Source organism: Melospiza georgiana, chromosome 8 (assembly GCF_028018845.1).
Source record: "Melospiza georgiana isolate bMelGeo1 chromosome 8, bMelGeo1.pri, whole genome shotgun sequence".
Lineage (NCBI taxonomy): Eukaryota > Metazoa > Chordata > Aves > Passeriformes > Passerellidae > Melospiza > Melospiza georgiana.
In genome coordinates, this window is record NC_080437.1 from 1,684,840 (window position 1) to 1,712,470 (window position 27,631).

Consider the following 27,631-nt stretch of genomic DNA (forward strand, 5'->3'; position numbering starts at 1 on the left):
CACTGTCTGCATGTGGAGACTGGGATTGATAATGGTTTTTTATGCTCTTTTATTGCCATTCTTGCTCTTGGAGAGTGGAGGGATGTGGAGATGCCTCAAGCTTACTGATATCTCAGCTTGGCCTTACTTGTGCTTCATGGTTTCCCCAGGAAGAATTTTAACACTTTCCTGGTTGCCAGTGGCACCTGAGGAGGTAAAATAGGGGATGTTTGACTTGTGCTTTATGGTTACTTCCACCTTATTTCACAAGTGTGCAGCTTGCAAAGCTCTGTGTAGCTGCTCTCTGGAGAACCGACCCCAGCCTTGGTAACAAGGAGTTTGAGGAAATTCCATGTTAAAGTCTTCAGGAACAGAGTGGCTTCTGGTTATTCATGGAAGGGGTTGAAGTGACTGACTTCTGGAAATCCTTGGTTTTAAATCTGTTTTTTATTTCTGAGCAGATGAAACCCACTTTTATTTGTGCCTTTTTACAAAAAGAGTGGATTGGAATGTGCTTACTTTACTGTCCTCTTCATACTTAAACATCTTAAGAAAACTGGTGTTCCAGAGAAGTTTGAAATTGAGGTATGTCAAAATGTAAACTAGAAGAATTTCCATGTGTGGGTGGGAAGTGTCACTCAGTTCTTTTCTTATTCATGGCTGGGTTTTTTTATGACTTTATTGAGTGTTATGTTTTTCAAAAAAGGATGTATTGCAGTAAAATTGGTATGCCTATATGGTATATTATGCTGGCATTTATGCAAGAAAATATGTAGTTTTCATTATTTTGTTGTTCACATTGTCTGAGTAGTTGATTGAGTTGACTTTGAACACTCCTACAGAGGATTTTCTTCTGTTTTGTATGCAGTATGTGTAATTGAAAATCATTTTTAAATGTTAACTTTCAGTGAACATTTTGTTTTATGGGGAAATTAGATATGAATTGTTAAGGAGGAGGATCTTAAGTGTACTTAAAAGACAGAAGTAGTCCAGTGAATTCCCCAAATAGATTTACAGCTGAAAAATAAGCTGCAGTTACATGTACCTGATTATAGATGCCCTTGCAGACCCTGCAGTAATCTGGGATCTGTGCACGTGAGCTGGAGAAGGATAATGGCAGCTTTTCTGTCCTTCAGCCCTGCTTTTCCTGGGCTGCTTCTGAGCTGTGTCAGGGTTGATCAGCTCTGCACTGGGTGCCACAGCTCGTGCCTCTGTGGGGGTGACTCCCTGCAGCAGTCAGCAGTTTGTATGTGGCATACCTGGCAGCACCATACCAATATATGAAAATACGTTGGGCTCAAGACTAAATTTTGTTCAAGAAACCTCCAACACAGCAGCATTTGCTCTCCCCAAGATGAAATAAATCCTTGATTATGGTAATAAACAAGCATTAAAAATAATCAAGCATTTGTTAACTCAGCTTCTGCCTAGCTGTTTAGTTTATGAGAATTTTCCTATTTTTAGAGTTTATTGGAAATGATTGTTACTACATAAGATTTCCTGTTTTTTAGAGGATGTTAGACTGGTCATTTTCTGAAATGTCAGGGTGCCATTTCTAGGAATGCTACTGAAGTCTGCTGTTTCAGGTGCATTTGTCATGGTTTTTGTCCTCTGGTATAACGCAGCTGATTTTTGTTGTCCAAATATATTTCTAAATTTCATTCTGTTGCAGGTTAAAAATTACTTTTTGTCCATGTATCAGTTCTAATTGAAAAGATCAATCATAACTGGATAGTTCAGGGGACTCTTCATGGAATGTTGGTGTTGTGGGCCCATGGAAACCCCAAACCAGCCTGGCTGGAGTTGACTCTGCTGGACTGGATAATGGCCAGACCTTGCTGCTGTCTTCAGTCTGTGGAGTCTGATCCCAAACATCTGAATAAATTCCAGTGTTTGTGCAATGTCCTGGATGACCCAGCCAGCTCCTTTTAATATACAGTAAATCCCATTATTTACTAATGGAAGATTGAAAGATATTCAGGTAATGAAGCCAGGACAAGAAATTACATAAAGTAGTAAAAGGAAAGTTTCATTTCAGGAATCTCTGGTAATTTTGAGATGATGAAGGAAGAGAGTTACTGTGTTAAATTCTGTTGTAATGAACCCTCTCTATAAAACAATACCTTGTAGAATTCATTTGGGAAGTGGTTGATTAAAAGCCCTCCCACAGAGTTTCATCACAGAGATGAAATTCTGAGACTGCAGAGATCCATTGCATGGCTGAAGGGAAGTGCTTTCCCTGCTTTCCTTGGATCCAGGGTATTGTGTGCCAGCAGCCTATGAGGTGCTGCACTTGTTCATGTAGAGTACCAGGAGTGACTTCACTTTGATGCAAGTGGAGACACCTGCAGAGCTGTCAGCTGGCTTCTTTTCTTGCCTAGCTTCTCTTGATATTTGTTATGAAGAATGAACAGTGGAGCTTTAAGTGAAGTAGCTTATGGACACTTTTCATGAAATCAGTACTGTATCATATTGCAGAAAAATTGTAATTCTTGGTCTCAGTTGTTCAGCCAGATCTTGAAACAGTGAGGTAAAGGAGATCAGGAACTTGAAGATCTAAATCCAATTCCACATTTTCATTTTCTTTCTGAAAAGAAAGCCAAAACAAGACTTCAAAAACAAAACCACATCTTTGTCTTTGGTCACAAACAGCATTTATTGGCACTTCCCTTCTATTTTAATTTTCCTTTTAGTGAATTCTTTTCCAGTTGTTGTTTGTTGTTCCTGCCTGACATGCTACTCTTCTTTCCTTAATTAAGTAAAATAAAAAGGAAGATTATCATTTTGTATAATTGCATTTGTGACCATTGTGTATGATCAGAAGGCTGGCTAAGTAAACAATGGAACCATCCCCCCATCACATTAATAAAAAAGATGTGCTTTGGTCCTTTCAAGATCAGCTCTTCTCAAGAACTGCTTTTCATGGTTGTTTTCTAAGCCAGTGTAGCCAATTGGCACATTTTCTTTCTCTTTGAATATGCAAAGAAAATAAATGTCTGAAGTCAGAGAGCTGCAGTGCTTAGTAGAATACTTTAAATAAATGATTCTAATTGCTGTATTTACTGGAAAATCCTTACTACCTTAGGTTATTCTAATTGTCCTTAACCATTGTTTTATTATCAGGAGAAAAAACAAAGGAAATTTATACAAAGATGAAAAGAAATGATAAATCAGCTACTTGACTAGGAGCTGTACTCAGGAATAATCTAAGATTATCTTTTCTATCAAGGAGTGATGATTCTAATTTTTTCTAAACCCTGATATTGTAGGGGAGGAATTATCAGGCTGTAAAAGAGGATAATTGGCAAAGGAATCCCTCCCTTCATTTTCTTGAATGTATTTAGCTCTTTGCAGGAGAAATGAAGAATAATGATAATTTTTTATTCCATGTAAATAAGAGAAAATAAGAAATAAAATAATTACAAACATCCTGGCAGCAGATAATGGAAAAAAAACCTGGAGCCCGAGGTAAATCTCTTCTCTGGGAGCTTGGTTAGTGCTTCTTTTGTGCTTAATTCAGCAAAAGATCACTGTGCTGTTAATGTGCCTTTACTGCTGTGCTCCTGCACACAGGACAGAGCAGATGCACATGAGCCAGAACCATTTGGGTTTACAGTGCTGTTCCCAGTCTACTGCTTGCAGCAATGGGGAGGTGAAATTGGGGAAAACTGCAAAATTCCTGTAGAAGGTGTGCACTGCAGGAGTCCAGACAGTGAGTAGGTAAAAGAAAAGGGAATGCTCTGTGACTGCTCAGAGCTGTTTGTAAGGAGGGAAGGTCAAAATGGCTTTTGGGATGTGTCCCACAGCTGGCAAGGAAATGGAGCTGTTATTGCTTAGCTTTCAAGTGATCAGAAAAACTTGTTTCTCATTTGAAAAACAAGAGGCCTGATAATCTTTTGGATTCTGTCAGCCACCTCCTGTGTGCCATGAAAGCAGGACTTGCAATGCAGTGCCCTGGGATGCTGGGGTGGTGCTGGCAGACACTGCCAGGGCTGGCAGCAGGCTCTGCCTGTCCTGTGCTGAGCAGATTGTGGAGATGAACAGTTCTCCTGGATCCCAGGGCAGAGCAGAGTGCTGCTGCATGTGACTGAGCATGCAGCATCTGAGCAAGGCCTGGCTGAGGCTGCCAGCTCCTCAGGCTGTTTGGCTCCTGCTTTGCTGGTCCTTGGAACACCTGCCTCTCTCAGCTCCAAGAATGGAGCTTTTGTAGAGCAGGACTGCTCAGCCACCGGCACCTCCACGTTCTTCCCAGGAGGACTGGGAACAGCAGGGCTGAAACTTTCAGAGTTTGGTCCCAAGGCTGTCTCACAGGGCTGGCAGGCCATATGCCTGTGTTGTGTCAGATCTGTTGTGCTTTCTCTGTTTCCATGGAAGATTCTGCTTTTGATAGATTGGTAAAATTTAATAGAAGAAAGATTCCTCTGGAGAATCTCCAGCTATATTCCTGATTTCTGATGTTGTGCTTCATTTCTTGCTCTGTTTTTCAGTTTGTCTGTAGCATTGTCAGTGCCATTTTAAATGTCTGATAGAATTACAAGCAAATAGAAAGCTTTTTGTTTCTCATTCCATGTCTGGATGGAATGCGATTGGCAAAATTCAGATATTAAAATTACTTGTTTGGCATTTATTCAGATGCAGATCTGGTAAAGTGCTCTTGCAGATCTATTACAACAATAGCTATTATAACTCAAGTAAAATAGGGAGGCTGAGAAAATGATCAGGAGGAATGGCTTTAGATCATTGTTTAGACCACTAATTAAGGAAGGAAAGAAGTTTTGTGGTTTTTTTTTTTTTTTTGTCCTCTAGCTTATTCTTGTAGTGAAGAGTCTGTGGGCCAGTCTGTAAATCTGGAACCATCCATTGCTGGCAAACAGCTGGAATATGACACTGTCCTCATTTTCCCTGTGGGTGAGGAGGTGAATGAGGTGAAGTAGAGGATGAGCAGTGTCCTGGGATTGCTCTGTGCCACTGTGGGGTGCTGGGAATGCCCCTGGCTGCTGCAGACACAGATTGCTTTAGGTGGCTCTTGGCTCCTCTGCCCAGATAACCCATTCTGAGGCAAGAGCAATGCACAGTCTGATCAGCCTGATCAGCACCAAAGGCTTCTTTGCTTAGTCAATAGAAGGAAGTAACCTGCAAATTTAATAATGAAGAAAAGGGTGGAAATCTGGGCACTGGAAGGGATTTAGAAGGAAATAACAGGACGGAAAGTAAAGACCTTTCTAAATGGGGGAGAGGAAGTCAAAAATACTCTTTCCTGCCTGCTTCAGGCTTCCTGTAAATAGCTAGCTTGAAAAATTAATGCAGTCAATAAGACAAAGTGAATATGTGCCAGGAAGAGTCCAGGAATATTTAAGAAAGGAGCTTGCGAACCATTTGCCTTGATTGTAAAAATCTGTGAGAGATGAGTATTTCCAGGTAACCAAAAAGCCAAATTTATCTTAACAGATAAATTCCTCTGTCTAGGGAATTAATAGGTCAGTCCCTCTAACTTGGATTACCATGAAGATGCTGCAGGAAATCTTTATATATTCATTCCCTAAAACTGCTCAGGATGTGAAAGTGGTGCTGAGCCACAAGCATCTATTTTGAAAGCACGTTTTGTCAAATACATGTAGTTCTGTGACAGAATAGCTGGCTGGGGATTAAAAGGGAAGCTGGAAATGCTGTAACGTTACACACAGCAGTGCACACTGAGAGGATGTTTTCATAGGCAAACTTGAGAAGCATAGTTGTTGTATAATGAGTGGAAATACAGGTCACTGAAAAACTGTTCCTGGTGAATTGGTGTTTCATCCATTGCAGGTCAGTTTGGGATGGCTTAATGAAGTGTGATTCTGCAGGGACTGGCCTGGGACCCATGTGTATGGTGTGCTTCCATTAGCAATGAATGAAACCCCAAAGGATTTTAAAGGCCAATAAAAACATTGCCCCTCTTTTCTTCTTTTTATTTTTGTTTGGTGAAACGGTCTGGAATCTGCAGATTGAAATGATAAGTGCAAAACATTCCTCTTGGGAAGAAGTTCAGGGTATAGGTAAAAATGCAGGATTTGTGGCTTAACAGTGGTACTGCTCTACAGCTCCCAGTGCCATGTGAAAATCAGAAATGAAATGAACTGGCAGTAGGGCTCAGCTCAGTAGGAAATTTTAGGCATCACAGCTTAAGAATAACAAGGACTGGTAAAAGGAACAAAATGGAGCAAGGATTTTAGAACTTACAGAAAGTAGGAAGCAGCTGACTTAACTGAGTCTGTGTAGCTTAGGAAGAGGTGGAGGAGAAGAGGAACATGCTGGTATTTTCAGATACGGAAGAGGTTTTTATAAGGTTTGTGCTGTTCAGTTATTCTCTGTATCCATGCAGAGGAAGACAAGTGTCAGTGGCAAGATGCAGAATCTGTGCAGCACTGATACAAAGCCCAGCCATGGGGGTGAGGAAGCACCTGGGCTGTTCCAGGGTGCACAGTGACCCTGGGCTCCCCCTTATGATAGTGGGACCCTGGAAAAAGTTAAAGACAGAATCTAAAATGTTAGGCTTTGTGCTTTCCCAGATCAACTGCACCTGTGTAAGCAGTATGATAAATTATATAATTGTTAGATGTGATTGTTTAGTAATTAAATGTAATTATTATATAACCATAAGAAGAATAGTGAGAAACTATGTTGGAAATTCAGAGAGGGGCTAAATTTATGTATACAATAGAACAATATAAGTTTAATAATTAACATGAAAGTTATGTAACGATAGAGTATAAAACATGATCATTTTGGATGTATGGTTGGAGTCAGATTTGGGTTGAATACACCCCGATTCCCAGAGCTCTTAATGAAAAGCACCGCATATAATCCCTGTGATTATGTGTTTCTGAATGCTAACACTTAGCCCCACTGATCATGGGTTTACAGTTCTATAAAAGCAGCATTCCCACTCTTCATACTGTGTTTTCTTGCTACAGATTGCTTTTTTCCACAGGTTAGTGTAGGGTTTGGAACAGTGAATGGTTTTTCTGTGCAGTGATCAAAACTAGAGTGAAATTTGGTGGGGTTTTCAGATTTCCAGGCCATATACAGATAATAATCTGTCCTTTCTACAATTTTGTGTTCAAGCATCTGGGGAAGGCTGGTTAATAAAAGAAGCTATTAATAGTTGTAGGCATAGTAGGAGTTTATTTTCTTATGAGCTATTTGCATGAAAACAGTACATTTAACAATGATTCAGCTTATCATATCAGCAGGAGCTTTTGTATCCTGAAAAATTTATAAGTATATTGGAAAGATTTATCTAAATTTAGTATTTCAGGATCTACCTAACCATTTTACATCCTATAATCTGTTCATAAACTGGAACTTAAGTACAAGAAATAGAAAATAGGAATTTTGCTCTACAAGATTAAAACTTTAGCAAACAAATTGCATTTGTGTAATGTAATATGTGAGCTGTTCTCTCATACTAACATGTTTTTCTGAGGAGAATGGATGTGAACTATAAAACAAGTCCTTTGGTAGTCAAGGGCTGGTTTCACTAACTGGAATTCAGGAACAACCTAGAATGTGTCTGTGTAAATAGAAGACACAAGACAGCTTTGCAGTTCTTCCAGAATTTTTACTGGTGCTTTAGGTACAAAATAATGGATTTATTCTGGAATAGATGGTAGTTTGTTTGCCTGATCTAGATGAAGCAGGTTTTTTCCCCTCCCTACAATTGGGTTTGGTTGTTATAAAGGAGGAATGACTTCATTATGTGTTGAACTGACTTTTTTGCAATAAACTTGAGAATCTAAAAGCATACTGTCAAATGTCACTGTTTTATGTGATGTATTTCACAGTTTAAAGCACAGGTTTTTTTTCCAAAGTTGAAATTAGAATTGTTGACATTAAGGAAATGAAAATGATTGATGGAGTGGTTTTACTTGACCAGCTGCTAATGATTTCTCACTCAATATCTCGTTAGCTTGTGCTGAAGTCATACATATGGCAACCTAGAAAATAGCCTGAAGTTCCTGAAACTACAAAGAAGAAAAATAGGAGTTATTGTGGTGCTTTTGATCTATGAACTGTGATACAAAATGTGACTTTTGATGTTCTGGGATGGTGTGATCGATAGCATAATTTTGTTATTAAATTGTTTACTCTTTACTGAATGTTCCAGTGCATTATATTTTGGCTCAGAGGCAGGGAGAAAGGTCACTTCGTTTCCATGTTGGGCTGCAGCCCTTGCTCAGGTGGAGCTACGTGGGAGGAAGGGAGAAGGCATTTTCCTAGGGAACAGCTGAAAATGCTCATCTGAGAGAAAGAAACCTCTGGAACTTGCTAGGCTGGGGACTGGTTTCACTTGCAGGAGACTCTGTATGCTGTGCTGCACAAAGCTCTCATTCTCATCTCCAGTGCTGACTCCTGATTATCTCCTGTACAAATGCAAAAACCCAATGCTTGAAAGCATCAAAGCCTCCAAAGCCAGTGGTGGAGCTGGCTTTGATGGAGCCAGAGCATCACCTAGTTTGAAGGATTAAGCTCAGCTCTTGGGGCTCTTACTACTTTTTTAAAAGCCTCTGGTCTGTATTGAATATTTCATGCTGTTCTTTTTTGGTTTTGCCTATGTTGCCTGACACTCTGGTTTATTGTAGTGTCTTACAAACTTCATTAGAAAAATATGCTTGGTATTTTTTGTTGAAATACAGTCCTGGTTATATCTCCCCTGTTTTTCTTTCTTTGAGTGGTGCTGTGGTTTTGATGTTTCTGCTGACATTTATGATGCAAAAGGGAAGAATTTCTGCAAAGCAGAGAGGTGAAATTATGGTTTGACCTAGTGTTGAAGCTGAGCAAATTAGCAAAAGAAAAACGGTTGATAACCAGTGAGAATTCATCATATTTTCCTCACACATTTTTTGCAAGTATTTTGTGGCAGCTGAAATTTCTGACCAGGACTAGACTCTGTCTCTTTTGGCCTCAGACTGCATGTAATTATTCAGAGTATGCCATTTCTTCTTATAGGAAGCCTTATTACCCAGAGGCAGATGTGATCTATCATCTTTTCCTTCAACAGTTCCCCTTTTCCCTCTACCCTGAAATAAATCAGAAAAGATTTATAATATTCTGCAGCCCATAAAACCTGCTTCATTATCCTTAAATCATATATATCTGATTGCAAAGCTCTTATTTTTATAAAAATTTTGGGAGCAGAATATTTTATGGAGTTTGGTGTGTTTTTACTGGAGGCAAAAAATCCATTTTTTAAACCTTAATTTTTTTGCAAGTTTTTGCTGCGAATTGAAAGCTCTCTTAGACAGAAGGAAAAGAATGGATCCACCTTGAGATGTCCAGACAGAAGGAAGTATTCAGGCTGAAGGGACAACATCAATTGTTTGTCTTTACATCTAATTGAATTAATATTCATGTGGGTAGTACTTTGGTGTCTTTACCCATGTTGTTATTTATTAATAGTTCTGCCTTTGATTTACTTTTCCACTTCCCTTGGTTTTTCTGAAGTCCTCCTAGGTGAAAGAGGCCAGTAGCAATGTTATTTTTGACATAAAAGCACTTGATTGAGGGTCTAGTATAGGTCTGTTAGAACCTCCCTGAGGAGTTTTGCAGATCTGGGTCTGTCTTCTTTTTTTCCGGGTCATTTACTTTTAGTTCATGTTTGTAAGGCCAACTTTTTAATCCCTGTTTCTGATTTGCATTCAGATACGATGCTGCTGATTACTGCCATGTACAGGAGATACTTGGAACTAAAGAAAATGGAAATGGTTTTCACATTCAGAAAGGCAGATCCCATTCTCTAATGGTTTGCCTGTGTATATCCAGTCCAGACTTAAATTTAATTCTTCTCATCTTCTGTTTTATGTTGTGCCTTATTAGCCTGTACCTCCTTTTAAAAACCAACCTTAAATATCTTCTCAAGGTCCCTATAAATTTTGAAAATACATTTTTTTTCATTCCTGAAGCGTAAGTTAGTTGCATTTATAGCTCCTTTCTTTACATCCTCTCTCTGGAGTAATGCTGAATTATTTTGCATTTGAATCTTCAAATTTTAGGTAGCAGTGTGAGTCTTTTTTTTGGTAACTGTTGTATTTCTGTGGCATTAACAATACCCCTGCATAAATTCCCCTCCCTCTGTATTTTGTAAAAGAAAAACTTACGCACAAACTCTCAAAAAACAGGTCATTAGTCTTATTTCTGGGAAGCGAAAAGAAAACCAAACAACACCAAACAAGACTTACATCTTATGGCAAGATGCTTGCATATTACAGGAAGGAATCTTAGAGTGTAATTTAGCAGTATAAATTATCTGAATTAATGTCTTTATTTCGGTGGGTATTTTAATTTCTTTGCTAAAGCAAAGGCAGGGCCTCAGGATGCAGGTGGGGAAGGAAGGAGTGGATGAGTGCAGGGGCAGCTCCTCACCCCTGAGCCACCAGATGGGCTCTGCTCTTCTGCCCCTTTGGGATCCAGGGGTCTTCAGTGACTGTGGATTCAAGGAAATAAAGCAATGGAAGAACGTTTCGGGGAGAAGGGAGCATTGAAGCAGCTATTTAAGCCAGGCAGGAGACAGGATTCCAAAGCAAATTTTATCAAACATGGTTATTCCCACTCAGGTTGCTGTGTTCCCCAGAGACTGCAGGGCTTTTAAGAAGTTAGAGGAGCACCTTGAGAGAGACCATCTAGTTTTTATTTATGCCTCAGTGTATGTTACACGTGAGGTGGAAGGTTCTGCACAGAACCTGAACAGGCTGTGCTGGCATCCCTGTCCCGGGAGAGGCTTCACAGGGCACGGCGGGGCAGAGAGAGCTCCGGGGTCGGGCTGTGAGTGCTCACACACACAGAGACCTACACACACACACACACACACACCGAGGCTGGCGGGGCGGGTGTCCGGGAGCTGCCCCTGCGGAGGAGCCTCAGCGCATGGAACCCGCGATCCGCGGCACTGCGGATCCTGAGGGACCGGGGGCTCGCCTGAGGGCTCCGCTCTTCTTCCTGCCGTGCTCCCGCTCCCTGCCCGCTCCCTGCCCCGCTCCCGCTCCCTGCCCGCTCCCTGCCCGCTCCCTGCCCCGCTCCCGCTCCCTGCCCCGCTCCCGCTCCCTGCCCGCTCCCTGCCCGCTCCCTGCCCCGCTCCCTGCCCCGCTCCCTGCCCCGCTCCCGCTCCCTGCCCGCTCCCTGCCCGCTCCCTGCCCGCTCCCTGCCCCGCTCCCTGCCCCGCTCCCGCTCCCTGCCCGCTCCCTGCCCGCTCCCTGCCCCGCTCCCTGCCCCGCTCCCTGCCCGCTCCCGCTCCCTGCCCGCTCCCGCTCCCTGCCCCGCTCCCTGCCCGCTCCCTGCCCGCTCCCTGCCCGCTCCCTGCCCGCTCCCGCTCCCTGCCCCGCTCTCTGCCCCGCTCCCTGCCCCGCTCCCTGCCCGCTCCCTGCCCCGCTCCCGGCCCCGCTCCCTGCCCCGCTCCCGCTCCCTGCCCCGCTCCCTGCCCGCTCCCTGCCCGCTCCCTGCCCCGCTCCCGCTCCCTGCCCCGCTCCCGCTCCCTGCCCGCTCCCTGCCCGCTCCCTGCCCGCTCCCGCTCCCTGCCCCGCTCTCTGCCCCGCTCCCTGCCCGCTCCCTGCCCGCTCCCTGCCCCGCTCCCGGCCCCGCTCCCTGCCCCGCTCCCGCTCCCTGCCCCGCTCCCTGCCCGCTCCCTGCCCGCTCCCTGCCCCGCTCCCGCTCCCTGCCCCGCTCCCGCTCCCTGCCCGCTCCCTGCCCGCTCCCTGCCCCGCTCCCTGCCCCGCTCCCTGCCCCGCTCCCGCTCCCTGCCCGCTCCCTGCCCGCTCCCTGCCCCGCTCCCTGCCCCGCTCCCTGCCCGCTCCCGCTCCCTGCCCGCTCCCTGCCCCGCTCCCGCTCCCTGCCCCGCTCCCTGCCCGCTCCCTGCCCCGCTCCCGCTCCCTGCCCCGCTCCCTGCCCGCTCCCTGCCCCGCTCCCGCTCCCTGCCCCGCTCCCTGCCCCGCTCCCTGCCCCGCTCCCTGCCCCGCTCCCGCTCCCTGCCCGCTCCCTGCCCCGCTCCCGCTCCCTGCCCCGCTCCCTGCCCGCTCCCCGCCCGCTCCCTGCCCGCTCCCGCTCCCTGCCCCGCTCCCGGCCCCGCTCCCTGCCCGCTCCCTGCCCCGCTCCCGCTCCCTGCCCCGCTCCCTGCCCGCTCCCTGCCCCGCTCCCGGCCCCGCTCCCTGCCCCGCTCCCGCTCCCTGCCCCGCTCCCTGCATCGCTCCCGCTCCCTGCCCCGCTCCCGCTCCCTGCCCCGCTCCCGCTCCCTGCATCGCTCCCGCTCCCTGCCCCGCTCCCGCTCCCTGCCCCGCTCCCTGCCCGCCCCGCTCCCTGCCCGCTCCCTGCCCGCTCCCTGCCCCGCTCCCGCTCCCTGCCCCGCTCCCTGCCCCGCTCCCTGCCCCCCTCCCGCTCCCTGCCCGCTCCCTGCCCCGCTCCCGCTCCCTGCCCGCTCCCGCTCCCTGCCCGCTTCCTGCCCGCTCCCTGCCCGCTCCCTGCCCCGCTCCCTGCCCGCTCCCCGCTCCTGCGGGACGGCTCCTGACCGCCGCGGCCTCGCGCTCCGCTGTGTGTCCCGGGCCTGGCCGCCTGTCCCCGCCTGTCCCTCTGTGACTCACGGGCATTTTCCCCACTCCACCTGCTAAGCTGATGCTGACAGAGCGCCGGGGTTCTTGTGATAGCGCTGTCCCTGTCTTCTGTTCCTTTCCCCCTCTCTCTGTGCCTTGTCCTTTCCCCCTTCAGTAGGAACACTCACCTTTTTCCCAACAAGAAACGCTTCTCAGATACAATATTGCCGCATATGCACTTTATTTATGTCCGATAAATCTGTCAAAAGAATCCTCCCCAGCTCTGGCTCCGTGGAACGGGACACACCTGTACAGTTTTTGCTTTGAGATGGGCAGGGCAATGTGTTCGTTCTTTGCAGAAACTTGAAAAGTTTCTATTATGTTCACTTGGTGAAGGTGGGGTTAGTGCAGCTCACACTGACAGTCGTTAACCATATCTCTTCACAGCTTTAGCGTGCAAAAAGGTTATAAACCCCCAAACCTTTACATCACCTTGTGCAGTGGGAGAATGAACAAAAAAAAGGGTTGATTTTTATTAGCATATTCTAGCATTATTATATCTATGACTCTATATTTGCAAGAGGTAGCGATGAGGAAAAGCAGTGAGAGAAGCTTCAGCATGTGCTTGGTTGGCAGCAAAGCTGCTCAGCCCTGGAGGTGATACCTGAGAGGCATTTCCCTCCAGGACCTCAGTCTGAATCGTTCTGTGTTACTGCTGCCTCCCTCAGTTGTGACAGCTGGACTTTGGAGAAAGAGCTGGACTGCAGAGGGCAGAGAGAAGTATGAACTGTCTAGGTAATGCTGAAGCAGGAGACAAAAATACATCTTTTTCATGAATCCTATTTGCATATTCAGATACACCATTGATAGCTATATTTTTTCCTTTCCTGACAATGAGAATAAGGCTTTTGGGCAGTGGAGGCTGGACTAATTGTGCAAGTTTACAGGTTCTTTAAAAATAAAGTTACCAACAGCAAGACGTAAAAGGGAGGTGCATCATTATTACTAGAAAAATAAATAACTTTCATTATTTCTTTTGAAAGCATAAATTACAACAAACTGTTCAATATGAATTGTTCAGTTAATGGCTTTCCTTGCCTCATTTATGACACACTCTTGTATAAAACTACTGAAATTATTGAAGTGCACAGTGCTGCAGAGACACATCATTTTCTTTTAATGAGTATTCTCAGCAAAAGTTGATGAGGTTTTGTTCTCCAAGAAACACAGAATTAGTGTATAAGAATGTGTAAATGACTGGGCTTTGAAAGATGTTTCATTGAAGCACTCACTTTATGATTAGATTGTAGATGGAACCAATGCTGAAATGCAGCCACCTTAGAAGTGTTTCTTAGGGAATACAGAGTGGGAAATACTCTCTATGAAAGCTGGAAGAAACACTCTTGTATAACTGCACACTGAATTCTTGTGCTGTTTGTTGGGAGACCATCCATCCTGTTCCTGTCAGCTGACTTAAGGCAATTAATAAGGCAATCATCACACGTTACTGTTATCCAAACCAATGCTGTGTTAATGCAGCACTGATGAATGCTCATTTGTGTACTCTGAGTGTCAGGGATGCGTGGAGCTTGGCTGGCAGAGGGCTGGGCTGAGAGCTGTGTCACCGAGCCCCTCTGAGGCTGCCATTAACAGGCAGAGCTCATTTACATCCCTGATTGATGGTGAGCAGCGAGGATGGAAGCTCTGTGCCATGTGGGATTTTCACACTTGCACACACTGCACTGCAGCTTACGCAAAGATTCTTGGCAAAGTTCCGGTGGTGAAATGTTAATTTCTTGGGGGTTCATTAGAATAACATTAATCATGAACTCTGATTATGTTCACCTTATTCTGAAACTTTACAACTGAAATTAATCAGGTTCTGTAATTAGGTAGAACAATAAAATGGAACCGGGCTTTGTTATTTTATAATAGAGCTATTGATTCACTCAAATGTTAGACTTTCTTTGAGGAATTTAAGGAACATCTGCTGTGAAGTATGGGAACTGAATCCAGTTGCTTGTCTGTGACACTGTAAATGATCCTATCATTAATTAGCATTCACCATCTTTGAGGGCTTTCATTGCTAGTGTAGCAAAATCAAGAATTTATTGCGGTTCAGTGACACTGGCATCCTGGCTTATTTCATAGGTCATAGTGTTGCCCTTGCACTTGTATTTTGGTTTTTTTAGTCTTCATGTTACCGTTTTTGCACAATTTCTATTCTCAGGTCCTGTCTGAGGATAGGAAATAATGACAGATAAAGCATGCCTTGAGAGAGAGAGAAAGGGAGAGACTCTGAGTAGAGCAAGCCTAGTACACAGCTTTTGAGGCTGGCATTTTCCATTGGTTGTGTGCTGCCAAAAGAAGTCTGATACTTAGGATGTATGTCTGAAAACTGTGTATGTTTTGGGGACTTTTATGTTAGTGGTAGCTCTCAGATCCCTTGAGAGTAGTTTGTACTGCAAATTTTCATACCTTTTTAATTGAAGCAGTCATTTGCTTTCTTGTATAGATGGTGTTTTTTTTTTTTTTTTACAGTCTTGAGATACATGCAGGAATTTGTCAAATGAGTCATTATTGTTTTTATCCAGCCCTTCCCTAGGGAGGAGCTCCATCCAGCTGCTTGGGCTTGCTTTGCTGCTGGGTGTTCCAGCCCTGTGCATTGCTGCCCCAGCGTGAGCCACTGATGGATGCTGCTGGGAACTGTTGCTTGCAGCCCGGTTTATTTTTAACATTGTCTGGGGTTTTTCACTGCTAGAGGTTATATTGTCTCTCAGTCTGTATTTTGCAGGTTTAATGACTTCCCCCAGCGTTTTCTTGGTGAAAGGAGCTGCCTGGTTCTGGGGGTGTCACTAAGTGAGACGGGTGGATGCCTTGGCTCCCTCTGTTCCTGGTGTGTGGCTCTTGCTGCACAGGGAAATGGTACATGGGAGTGACCCCCTCTTGGTGAATACTTGAACCCACAGACTCCTTTCTTCTTGCTACCTTAGCTGGGAGCCTGGGGCTTTATTGGGGAGGCTGTTGTGTTTTATCCATGGAACAGAAGCATTTCCTGGTGTGCAGCCAGGATCAGAGCCCAGCTGGCAGCAATCTGGTGGCAAGCAGGGGTACCCAGGCTGAGGTCAGGATTCAGGACTGGGCCTTTTCTGGGCTAGCCTAACCTGGGTTTTTTCATCATGAGGATCCTTTAGAGAAGGTACCTACCTGCCACCTAGCTTTCTTGGAGACATCTGTCTTCCTGAGAATAACAAGTTTCAGGCTGGTGTAGTCCATGTCAAAAAAGGGTATCCATTGAATATGTGCTAGCAGTCTGGGACTGGGGTGGGCACACATCCCCTGCTGCTCTGGGCCCTGGGTGCTGCATCCATTGTCACAGACATCTTTTGTGGAAAATCCTTTCTTTGGGATTTTCCCTTCTGGGAAGCTGAGGCCCCAGAAGGAGAATGTAAACAAAGTAAACAATGGTTCTCTGCTGCTGTGGAATGCAAGAGGTGCACCTGGGATTGGCCCATGTTGGATGTTTACAATTAAGGGCCAACCAAAGACCAAGCTTTCTCTGGGACAGATCAGAAAGAGCTCTGTTGTTGTTCATTCCTATTCTATTCTTAGCTTAGCAGCTTCTGAACTTTTCTCTCTATTCCTATTAGCATAGTCATAATGTAACATATATATCATAAATTAATAAATCCAGCCTTCTGATCATGGAGTCAAGATTCTCGTCTGTCTCTCTCACCCTGAGGAACCCTTGCAAAGCCATGCAACAATCCATCTTGCAGAGCACTGCCATTCTGGGGTAACACAGAGCCTGGTGATTCAGATGCCTGGGACGTGATTGGGAGAGTGTGAGGAACCTGTCAGGGGCTGATTCTGTGACTCTGCTCCTGCCATTTGTCCCGTGGCATCTGGAACTGGGAGCCTTTGATTCATGACTGAGGAAAAGGGGAAATGTTGGTGTGTATGTGAATGTCTGCCCAGCTGTTCCTCTTTCAGCACACATCCAAACCTCCTTGTGTCTCTGCATGAGAGAATCTTTTCTCATGCTCCCCAGTCTGAGCTGGCCACTGCCCAGTGCTGGGGCTGCAACCTTTGAACACATTTGGGCACTGGGAGCAGCTCCCTTGGTGCCAGGCCCTTGTTCACACACTGCAATGCTCCAGGATCCAAGCACACAGGAGGGAGGACAGAGCAGAACAACTGGAAGCACCTTTTGGGAGGGTGGTGTTTGCTCCTTCCAGCCCAGGCCTGCTCCAGTGGCCAGAATGCCACAACACTGCACCTCAAAGCAGCCCTGGAGGGATTCAGGTCATTCCTTCCTGCAGCCTGAGCAGCCCCCAGTCACTCACAGCTCCACAGTGACTCCTGGGTGTTGGTCACCCGTGGGCAATGAGCAAAATGGGTTTTCAGACTCCTGTGTAGGAAAATTCCAGCACTGGGGAAGGTGACACATTCCAGAACCAGTGTAACAGACTCAAGAACCAGTGTAGTGAGGAAATACAGAGCTGGAGGGTGCAGGTGTAAGAGATGTCTTAAAAAGACAATTAATGTTTTGAAGAGGAAATAATTTATGCAAAATATGTTACAAAATTGAAGTGCTAATAAATAAGCAGTACAATGTATTTGCTTTTGACACTTTGTTTCCACTTAACAGGTACTGAATGCAGATTGATTTGTTACCGATTTTTGAAGCTGATTTTCCTTCTATACACCTTGTTTTGTACAAACAGTTGCCCTGTAATTTTAAAATTCAATCTTCTGCTTTGAAACTACATGAAAATATGGTAGGATAAAGATCCAGAAAAATAGATTTGAGGTTATATAATTTCTCTTTATTATAAAAAAGTTGCTTCACCATATGAAACTTTTTTTTCCTATATTTTGGAAGGCTTGTGTTCCCATTTTGTTTTTCACAGAGTCAGCATGATATAATGTCTTCCTAATTTCTGTAATCTTTTATGATTACAGGGTAGTGTGTAGTGGTATAAAAAGTTACTCACATACAGTGTTGAGAAGTCTTGAAGATTTAAAACAAAAGAATGGGGTATAAGAATGCTTCAGTCCAGATATTAAATGACAGACAAATAAGCAATGTAGTAATTGTTAAAGACTTAATACTACATTATTTTTTTTTCTTTAAAGGTTTTGGGCTTTTTCTTTGTTTGCTTTATCATAATGTTAAAGGACTGTAAACTTTTAGCATTTTTTCCAAATTACTAGATTTTTCAGCAAGTGGATGTTTCTTTTGAGTGACATTTTACATTCTAGGAGTAGTATAAGGATTTGTTTCTGTTGCCACTTCTGTCAGCAGCTGCCTGTGACAGAAGTAGTTTTGGACCCCTTTGTCTTTAAGCAGAAATACAAATGCCTGATTTGGCAGGCTCTCACAGCAGATTTTGTAGCTGCCTGTTGAAGTCTCCTGTCGTTGCAGAACAGTGAGACTTAATAAAATATCATCAGCCTTGACTACCAGTTGCATAACCAAGCTTTGTTGTTAAAAACCAGGCTGTATTTCAAGGCAACAGGTAAGTTTGAGAAGAATTAATTTTTTTTTTAGTTTTCATTTCTAGGAAATATATATATATATATTTCAGGAATTTCTTAGAAGTTTGAATAGTTAAACCCTCCCTCTGGAACCAGTAGATAAAATTCTACACATTAAACACAGTAAAAATGGTGCATATTCTGCAAAGGACAGAATTTTAGATTAAAGTTTTCTGGGCACAAAAGCAGTAACAAAATGATCCCTACAAAACAGAGTAACTTAATAACACAAGGAGTAACTTTTGTTAATTTGAAGCTTTAGAAACTGAAGCTTGTAAAGTAAGATGTAATTAAATTATGGCACTGTACATACCAGTTGTTCTTGGTAATTGAAACTTTACAATATGAAAAATACATTACATCTGTACAGTTTATACAGGTAGGTAGGATGAGTTTTGAAAAAGATTCACTTTCGAGGGTCATACTCTGAAGTCAAAAAAATACTGCACAACTGAACTAATTACAAATTGTAGACTGGAAACAATTAATCTTTGTGATTGACTTTTAATTTGCACAGGGATCCTACACTCCACAGAACTGCCTGCTCACTGGTGTCCATAGCTTCCCCCAGGGTTTGGATGCAGCCCCTGCTCCAGGATTCCCATGGGGCTCCAGGGTTCCCTAGGGCAGCTGCTGTCCTTGCTCCAGGATTCCCTAGGGGCTCCAGGGTTCCCATGGGGCTCCAGGGTTCCCTAGGGCAGCTGCTGTCCTTGTTCCCTGCTCCAGGATTCCCTAGAGGCTCCAGGATTCCCTAGGGGCTCCAGGGTTCCCTAGGGCAGCTGCTGTCCATTCTCCCTGCTCCAGGGTTCCTTAGGGCAGCTGCTGTCCTTGTTCCCTGCTCCAGGGTTCCCATGGGGCTCCAGGGTTCCCTAGGGCAGCTGCTGCCCCTGCTCCCTGCTCCAGGGTTCCCTTGGGGCTCCAGGGTTCCCTAGAGGCTCCAGGGTTCCCTAGGGCAGCTGCTGGCCCTGTTCCCTGCTCCAGGGTTCCCATGGGGCTCCAGGGTTCCCTAGGGCAGCTGCTGCCCCTGTTCCCTGCTCCAGGATTCCCTAGGGGCTCCAGGGTTCCCTAGGGGCTCCAGGGTTCCCTAGGGCAGCTGCTGCCCCTGTTCCCGGCTCCAGGGTTCCCTAGGGCAGCTGCTGTCCCTGTTCCCTGCTCCAGGGTTCCCTAGGGCAGCGGCTGCCCCTGCTCCCGGCTCCGTGCTGCCGTGGTGATGGTGCTCAGGTCCAGCTCCGCCTCCAGCCCCGTGTCCATGGGCTCCTCCTGCCTGCTGCCCTCGTAGGGCTGGTGGGCCAGCAGCTCGTGGTGCACCCCGCAGTAGCTCAGCGTGGGCTGCTCGTAGGCCAGGAACGTTGACATGTTCATGGACAGTGGGATCTGGGCAAAAACAAGGGCAGAAGCAGCAGTTACCAAGGGACATGACTAAATTGCCTGAATTGCAGGTTGGAAAACCAGGCTGGCTGCTCTCTGTGTCCCTCTCCTCTCCACCCCAACCCTGCTCTTCTCCAGGGTGCTTTAACCCTCACCTCCACCACCTTGGATCTCAAAGCCCAGGGCTATGTACATGCTTGAATGTGTTTGAGAAGATTAAGATGTGATTCAAGTTAAATTATCTTTAGAATGTGATTAACCTCAGCTATAATCACTGTGACAGGGAATATTGCACATTAAATGTAAATGCTTTTTCAAGTGAGTGGCTTGAATTTGTCAGTGAGTGTGATACCTTTGGTCTGCTTGGAAATACAGGTGAGAGGGTTCCTGCTATTGAAGGGCTTGGGGAAGGGGACCTCAGCCCTCCTGGCATTGTACCCAACCAGGGAACACCCCTGTTTGTATCTGCTCCTTTGCAGCCTTCCTTCCCTTTTCATTCCTTCTGGGGTGTGTCTCAATAAAATTTCTAGTTATGAAGAACCTCCTTTGAAGTTCTTTGAAATTAATAAATAATCTAATAATATCACAGCAATTGTAGTAGTTCTCATCTCTGACAGCAATTCTGGAGTAAAAGCCACTGCAGTGTTTAATTACCAGTGATATGTGAGCTTCATATTGTCTGGAGTTCAGGTTCAGGTGAGCATCAGGATGCCCCAGCTTACCTTAGATTTACAGTACAGAACCCTTCCCATTGCAGTTTCTATTCAAGGGGCATCTGTTCTGCAGGCTGAATTTCATTGCATATATTACATTTCTGTGCAGTGAGGGGGAGCTTCTGGCAACCCTCTGTCTTTTCAGTCAGGAAGTGTAAAACTCTAGACTTACTTTACACAGAAAGTGCAGCTAAAAGTTTGTACTTACAAAACTGTATGGCAAACCAGAATATTTTTATAAATAATTCTGTTCAGTCCTGAAAAGAATGTAGTCCAGTTTGGAATGTTGATTTTTTTTTTCTTCATTGTTCTTTTGATCATCGCTGGCAGTTGAAAGGTTACCACAGACTAAAAGGAAAACTCCTTTTTTTTCTTTTTAAAAAAAGGAGGCAGATAATTTGGTTCTGGTCTCTGTAGCAATTACAGGGATCTGCAGGAAATGGGTTTTTTCTCTAGCCTGCAGAAGTGCATTTACTTCTCAGCAGCTGTGAACTGGCTGGGGAGGAAGGCTCGTAGCTCCAGATGAATATCTCAGCAGTTGGCAAAGGTGGGAAAGGTTCTTGCAAAGGCCTTACAGCATTTATTAAGCTTCTGCTGTTGTGCCTGTCTTGCTACCTGATTGCTTGACCTCGACTGCCCTTTCATAAGACACAAAATTGCATTTTTTTCTGAATGTATTGTATTTGGAATTAGTGGCAATATTTTCAGCCTAAGGATTTTGGTATATTGTTACATTTCATGGACAAGGGGTGTTCAAACCTCTCGGGGTGATTTCAAGACTCAGCCATAGAATCCTGAGAATCAAAACTTGGAAAACAAAGGCATAAGGGGACAGCCACAGTTCTGGGTGGTGTTGTGATGGGAAATTACAATAGGGCAATGGAATATTTTCCATGAAGATAACAGAGCTGAAAACCAGACGATCATGAAGAGGAGGGATGAACATGAACCTCACTGAAACAGGAAAACAAAATGAGCTGAAGGATGGAAGAAATAGAAGTGATAGAGCTGTGATGTGCCATTCTGAAAATGTACAGAATTACAGAGTAATGAGAGTGTCATACACAGAACAGGCATGGGAATGTGGTATATCAGCATTTGGTCAATAGGTGAGAATTTCATCTGTTTCATATTCAAGTTTTGCTGTTGCCTTCAATTAAAAAAAGGAGCACGCCCTTATAATACATCCCAGGGAACTATACAGCTTTTATGGACACAAATCAAAATGTAATGCTTTATGTGAGGCCATGGGAAGAGTCTTGTTATTTCAAATTAACTTCAAAACAAACCTGGTACTTCACCATCCATCAGTTTGTCTCTGTGAATTTTTTTCCTTAAGGAGCCTTAGGACAGGGCTAATGTTTTGTACCTACATTTACAAAATATTTTGTACCTACATTTACGTCTCCTGCCTCTGCAGCCCTGCATTTGAGTTCTTCCTGTAACTGTCTTTAAACAAGTCTCTTTATTTCTCTCCAGAATGCCCTAGAGCTGTCTGATAGCCCGTTATGGAAAGAAAATACCTATCTGATTATCATCTTGTCCCTTTTCTTTCATTGTCTGCTTTTTCAAGCGTGCACTTACTTAAAACTGCTATGCTGTGAAACAAGGGAGATACTGAAACTTTTGTTACAGGAACAGATAAATCTGTTACAGCCAATTTGTGATGGTCATGGATTTAGAGTTCAGATCCTTCTGGCTCCCCTACCACGAATTCATTCAGCTGGATGAATTAAGTTACCTGAAGTTACTTTTTGTGGTAATTTGCATACACTCTGAGAGGAGACCACGCTAAGGCAGTGAGTGCTTTGTGCTGAATAGCTGTCCCTTGAAAGTGCTGATAAGAGAGGGCTGCAGGAATCTCTAGTCACTCCTAAGGCCTCTGTTTTCCTTCAGACTTCTCAGTTCTGAGGTGGTTCTTTGGTGTTTACACCCTTCAGCCTTTCCAAGTCGCAGTTCTGAGGGCCTGGTAAGGGCAGTGGAGTGTTGGAGCAGCAGCTGGGAGCTTTGGCACGAGATGTCCCAGGGACAGGCATCAGCTCCACCAGTTTTCCTGTCAGTGCCAGGAGGAGTTCAGTGCAAAAGGAAAGATGTTTTCAGGCTTTTCCCTGCTTCTCTCTAACTCATTTTCTGCTCAGTTCAGGCTGTAATTAAAAACCTACCAAGGGTATAAGCAGCAAGAATAGCTTTCACTGACCAGCAAAATTGTTCTTCACACAAATGTTAATGGCCTCTTGGTGAGGGAGAATTGTATTTTCTCTTCAAAGGGCACACCTGTCCAGATGTACAAATTTCCAGTACTGAGGAACTCTTGCCTTTTTTGTGCTACATAACTGTGGGATGTTCCACGTGTCCTGCTTGGCTTTGGCAATTTCTGTTCTGACATGTTCGTCTGTGGTTACCTTGGGGTTCCACACAGTGAGAAACAATGCAGCTGGATCCAACCACGTGCTTTGTGCCCAGCCTTCACTGCTGTGCCAGACAAAGGGCACAATCCTGGCAGAGGGAGAGCAGAGTGAGGAAGCAAAGGGCAGGTGAGGAACCTGAAATCCTTTAAAGTCTTTTACACCATCCCTTGAGTCACTCTCAAGGGGAGGAGCCATTGATCCATGCCAGTACAAACAGAAGAATCTCTTACTGAAGTGGCTGCTGTGTCTAGACTTCAGTAGTTTCAGTGACTGAATGCCCTAGGCTTATATTGATACTAAAAAAATCTTTACCAAGTGCATGATTAGAATTACAGTCCATCTGGAACAGTAATCTTTCCTGTGCTGTGTTCAACATGACTTTTCAGTAATTTATAATGCAGCACATTCCCTGGGAAAGGGAGGGTGATGTTAAAAAGTAAAAATCACCTTGACAAACAAAGACCAGAACTTCTGAAGCTTTGTTTTGAATGTTGGACACTTGAACAGTAAAGTGGGGTTTTCTGAGGATTGGAAGAGAGTGTAGAGGGCATTCAACCACAGATAGGTTCCATGGGAAAACAAAGCTTTTTTTTTTTTTTTTTGTTATGTCAGTGTAGACTTGATACCTTAAAGTAGAAGGAATTGAAAAAAATTCTCAGCAATTTGCACATACTAATTTTGACAGTCACCTTTACCAGTTTTTGAAATGCCAGAGTGAACAGCTGCTAACAGCTGCTGAGCCCTTTCTTCTTAATTTTAGGAAAATGATAATGAAGAGGAGAAATCAGAAGGAAAAGGTTTTGTATTCCACTGACTGATTCAGTTCACTGGGTGCAGGCTGAGACATAATGAGCCATGGTTTCCTAGTGCTGGACATTCTGTCTTTCATGTTGTTAATTTTCCTAAAATTTGTTCAGGGTGGTATTTACTTAGGATCTTTCCTTCCTGCAAAGAATGTGACATTTGTAAGATGAGAACAACTTGTGTCTTGATTAGCTCTAATTGCCTGCTTGACTCTGAAAGGAGTGTGTATTACATTTTTTCAGTTAGACACTTATGCTTGCTAATAATGTTAGAAAAATGAACAAGTTATAAATACTCTTCTGCCTGACAACGTAAATGTCTCCTTGTGTATTTTTTCTTTAAATTTGTCTGTGTGGATTCCTTTGGTTGTGTGGGGTTTTCATTTGGTTTTGTTTTGTTTTGTTTTTAATTTGAACAACCTGCAGTTTTGGATTTTTGTTTCTTTTTAATAGCAGTCCTTCAAGTTCTAATGTAGTAAAGTGAATTAAGGAAGTAGGTGTGAGAGTGTATGACTAAACAAAGATTAATCCATTCAGTTGCTTAAAATATGGTTCATAATATTTAATAGAGGTGTACATTATCCTAAAGTAGCTCTAAAATGTTATTACAATTAGATCCATATCTAACTGAGCACTAACCTTTTTAGGCTTCTCATTTGTTTTTAATTTGTATGCAAAATTTGATGTTTATCAGATAGGCTCTGCAGGCATAATTACCCAGGTGTCATTTAAAAACAACAGCGCTGAACTTCGTGGGACTAAAAGTGAATCAACACAGATAAAGCTTTTACTTAAGATGCTGGATGAATAATGGACTCAAATGGAAGTGTTGCCTAGCAAGCTTTTGCTGCAGGTAGAAGGAGGGAGCTGTCTTTTGTCTTTGTAAGGCTCGCTGCAGCTTGGAGAACCTGAGCATCGTGCCGTATCTTAGTTAAAATTCTCTACTTAGCAATCAGTAGATTATCTTGAAATATGAGGGAATTGTATGAATAAAAGCACATTAAAAAAGACACCCTTGAAAAGTGAATTTGTAGAGATGTCTCAGAAAATGTGTGTTTAAGCCAAATGTGTAGGTACTGTGTGCACATTGTTCATGCACACATGTGGAGAGGCCCTGGGAGTGGTCAGTGGTGCGCTGACCTTCTCCTCTGAAAGTTCTAGAATGCTAAGGAGAAAACCATTGAAATTAATTGAGTTTATATTATAGATACGTTTCATGCTTAGGGGAGGTCTGTCTCCCCTAAATCCAAATCCCTTGTATCACCAAGTAGAACAAGCAGTGATTCAAAGTTCCTCAGAAGGCCAGGCTCAGCAGGACATCAGGGTGCCTGGTTCAGCCAAAGAGCCCGGGGCTGCTGGTGCAGCAGGGCTTCCCCACAGCCAGGGCACACTTGGTGCTGTGGGGAGCAGGAGCTGCACGTGGCAATCAGGGATATTTCATAATGAGCAACACCCACTGCGGACTGCCAGCTGCGGTACCCACTCATTTACAGCACCACCTGCAGTTAGCTTCACAGATTTTTATTAATTGCTCCTGTTTTGGTTGATGGTTGAACTTTCTGGCCATCAGTGGGCTCTAAGTAGAATTTTTTGTGATCCTCAAAGGATGGGTTTGCATACCTTGGGTAGGCTTCTGTAGAGTACGATTAATATGATCTTATTTTCTTCTCTAATTATTTTAATGTAACAGGCAATTTTCATATCCCCTAAGTACTATAACAGGCAATCTCATTACTTTTCATCAGGCTTGTTTACAGAGAAATAAAACAGCAGCAGAATAAACAACACTGAATGAACCAGAAGCTGAAGTGTTAGCTACTCTGAGTATTCAGAACCACAACTCAGACTCCACAGTCATGAGTTTCCCTTAAGAAGAGGAAAGTATTTTTATTGATACAATCTTTAGCTGGTTCTTTGCTTTTCAGTGTGTGAACAGTTGGGAAATTTGATATATATATTGATAACTCTGAAGGCTAAATTGTAAATTTAGTGAAAGCTGAAGTTATTAAAACCCCAGTAAGAGGGGGTTTAGGAAATACCAAGGAACTTGATAAACTGATGTCAACATCGTCCTGTTTGTGCTTTGACCCCTTTGTCTTTCTTACCTTCCAAATCTTAACCTTTCTTACTTGCTTTGTTTTATGCTTTTCCCTCTATTTCTGTCTTAGGGAGGAAGAATCCTTCTTACTACTGACCATATTAATAATCTGCGCAAGCTCTCCATCTTGCAGTTACATTGGTGTTGTCTGCCATGGGTCTGTTATCTCGTTCACCTTTGCCTTCCCTGCAGTCTGCACTGCCTCTTTGGCTGCTTTTCACTGAGGTGCCCCGATGCCCTCTTCCCTTACGTGCTAGATGCCAAAAGAGGCTTTCAGGCACAGGAGGGTCTGGTGGTGCTGAGACAAGCAGTGGAACCACTGTGGGATCCCACTTGATCCAAGCACATGCAGTGTCATCACCTCTGAAAGGAAGAGGGACTTGTGTCTGAGAGCAAGGAGGAGGCATTATTTACTCTGCTAGCTTGATTTTCCCAAAATTTAGTGTGTAGCAACTGAGTTGAAGACAAACTATGTATTTAATTTGTATTCTGTATTACAGGTATCTTGAGATTAAAATGGGGTACCAATTAAAATGGGGTACCAAAAAAAAACCACAAAGCTGATGTTTTCAGTGTTTTTCTCCTGGCATTTCTGGAGGACAGATTTTCCTGTCACATCTGACAGAATCCTGCCCACAGTGTTCTGGTAGCTGAAGCCACGGCACTGGTGCAGCATTGCTGCAGATGCAGCCATGCTTCATTTCATTAGCTCGGTGTGTGTCAGGCAGGATGTTCCTCAGCTGCTGCACTCACACTGTTCTGCTGCTCTTGCAGCACTCCCACCGAGTGCCAGGGAATTTGGGGCGTTCAGTGGTCAGTGATGCAGCATCAGGGATATTCCCATGTCATCCCAAGCCCCAGAGCCACAGGAAGTGTGTGAAAACACACACATAGGAAGGGTTGAAAAGCACAAACAATAACTGCCCCCATCCCTCAGTTCCCCTGCCCTGGTGCTGTGTGTCCTGCTGCGTTTGTGGTGCTGTGCTGAGCCCAAGCTCACCTCGAGCAGATCATGGAAAGGCAGGACATCCAAGTGCCTCCTTGGGCACAGGAAACTGATCCTGAGCAATGAGGGTGTTAATCATGGGGGTTTGATTTCAGTCCCCCGCGTGCTGCAATAGAAATTCCTCTTTACATTTCAAACAATTTGTTTCTGTGGAGTGGTGTTGCTTTGTGCACAGCGTTCTCAAATTATTTAAAAATCAAACATTAACAGCTTACATCAGCTTAGACTATGAGTAATATTATTCCAGTGACTAATCCAGGCATACCTGTCAGAGATGCAAAGCCTGTACTGAGTCTGCTTTAATCCATTTGCTGATTTTTATGGTCTCAAAGTCCCTTAAAGTACCTGACTCAAATCCAAATGTGCCCCACATGCTGAGTTTTGCATGCAAATCTTTAAATTAGTTGAAGGATACAGACAGATTCCCTTGGGATTTAATAATTTGCTAAAACTAAAATGGTTTGTTTATTGCAGGAAGTGCTTTCTGTTTGAAGTCTATTTTGCACTGTGTGATGCAGCTGTTCTCATTGAAAATGTAATGCATGCTGCACAGAATTCCAGATTTTCTTCTCTCATCCTTCCTTTGTTCTGTGGGGTGGGTTTGTCTTGTTCAAAGAGGAGTGGATGAGAATCTTTTCAAAGAATATTTTAAATAGGCAAAATACCAATTTGCCACATAGCTACCATTGCTCTTCAGTTGAAAAATTAGCATATTGATATTTTCTAATTGTTGGAACAAGAGCATTTTCATATATCTGAAAAAACCCTTTGAATGATGCCAAAATGCTACTGCAGTTTTGGCAGAGGCTCTCCTGGAATCGAGTCCTTGTTCATTGTTAGTGGTAGGAGAAATGATATGTTCATACAGAGAGAAGAGACTTCCTAATGGATATTGGGAGAAACAACCTGAAACACAGAAGAATTTAAACAAAAAATTTCTAACTGAAAATTAAAAAAAATAATATAGAAGAATATATCTAAAAGAAAAGCGAAATTTATGTTTAATGTTTAAATAAAATACTGCTATGTCAGACTCGGTTCTTAGACTTTACCATGAAATGGGCAGTGTTTGTTTTGTTTATTTCTGCAGAATAGTATAGTTTCATAAAACTCTTCTGAGTGAAGTATTTCCGATTACATTACTGAATGGGCTCTGTGTAA

General features: G+C 43.9%; 2 protein-coding genes across 6 annotated transcripts in view; one reads left to right on the plus strand and one right to left on the minus strand.

Moving 5' to 3' along the window:
• The window catches only part of CTNNA3 (catenin alpha 3), a 411,331-nt gene that overhangs the window by 89,267 nt on the left and 294,433 nt on the right, over positions 1 to 27,631 (plus strand). The window lies entirely within an intron of this gene.
• LRRTM3 (leucine rich repeat transmembrane neuronal 3) overlaps positions 16,888 to 27,631 on the minus strand; it is a 78,036-nt gene continuing 67,292 nt past the window's right edge. For 2 of the 3 annotated variants that reach the window (XM_058028690.1, XM_058028689.1), the window contains one exon: positions 16,888 to 19,448. In XM_058028690.1, the coding sequence (XP_057884673.1) occupies positions 19,239 to 19,448 (210 nt within the window). In that variant the 3' untranslated portion in view covers positions 16,888 to 19,238. The remainder of the gene's footprint in view (positions 19,449 to 27,631) is intronic. The other variant, XM_058028691.1, reaches the window with a different exon arrangement.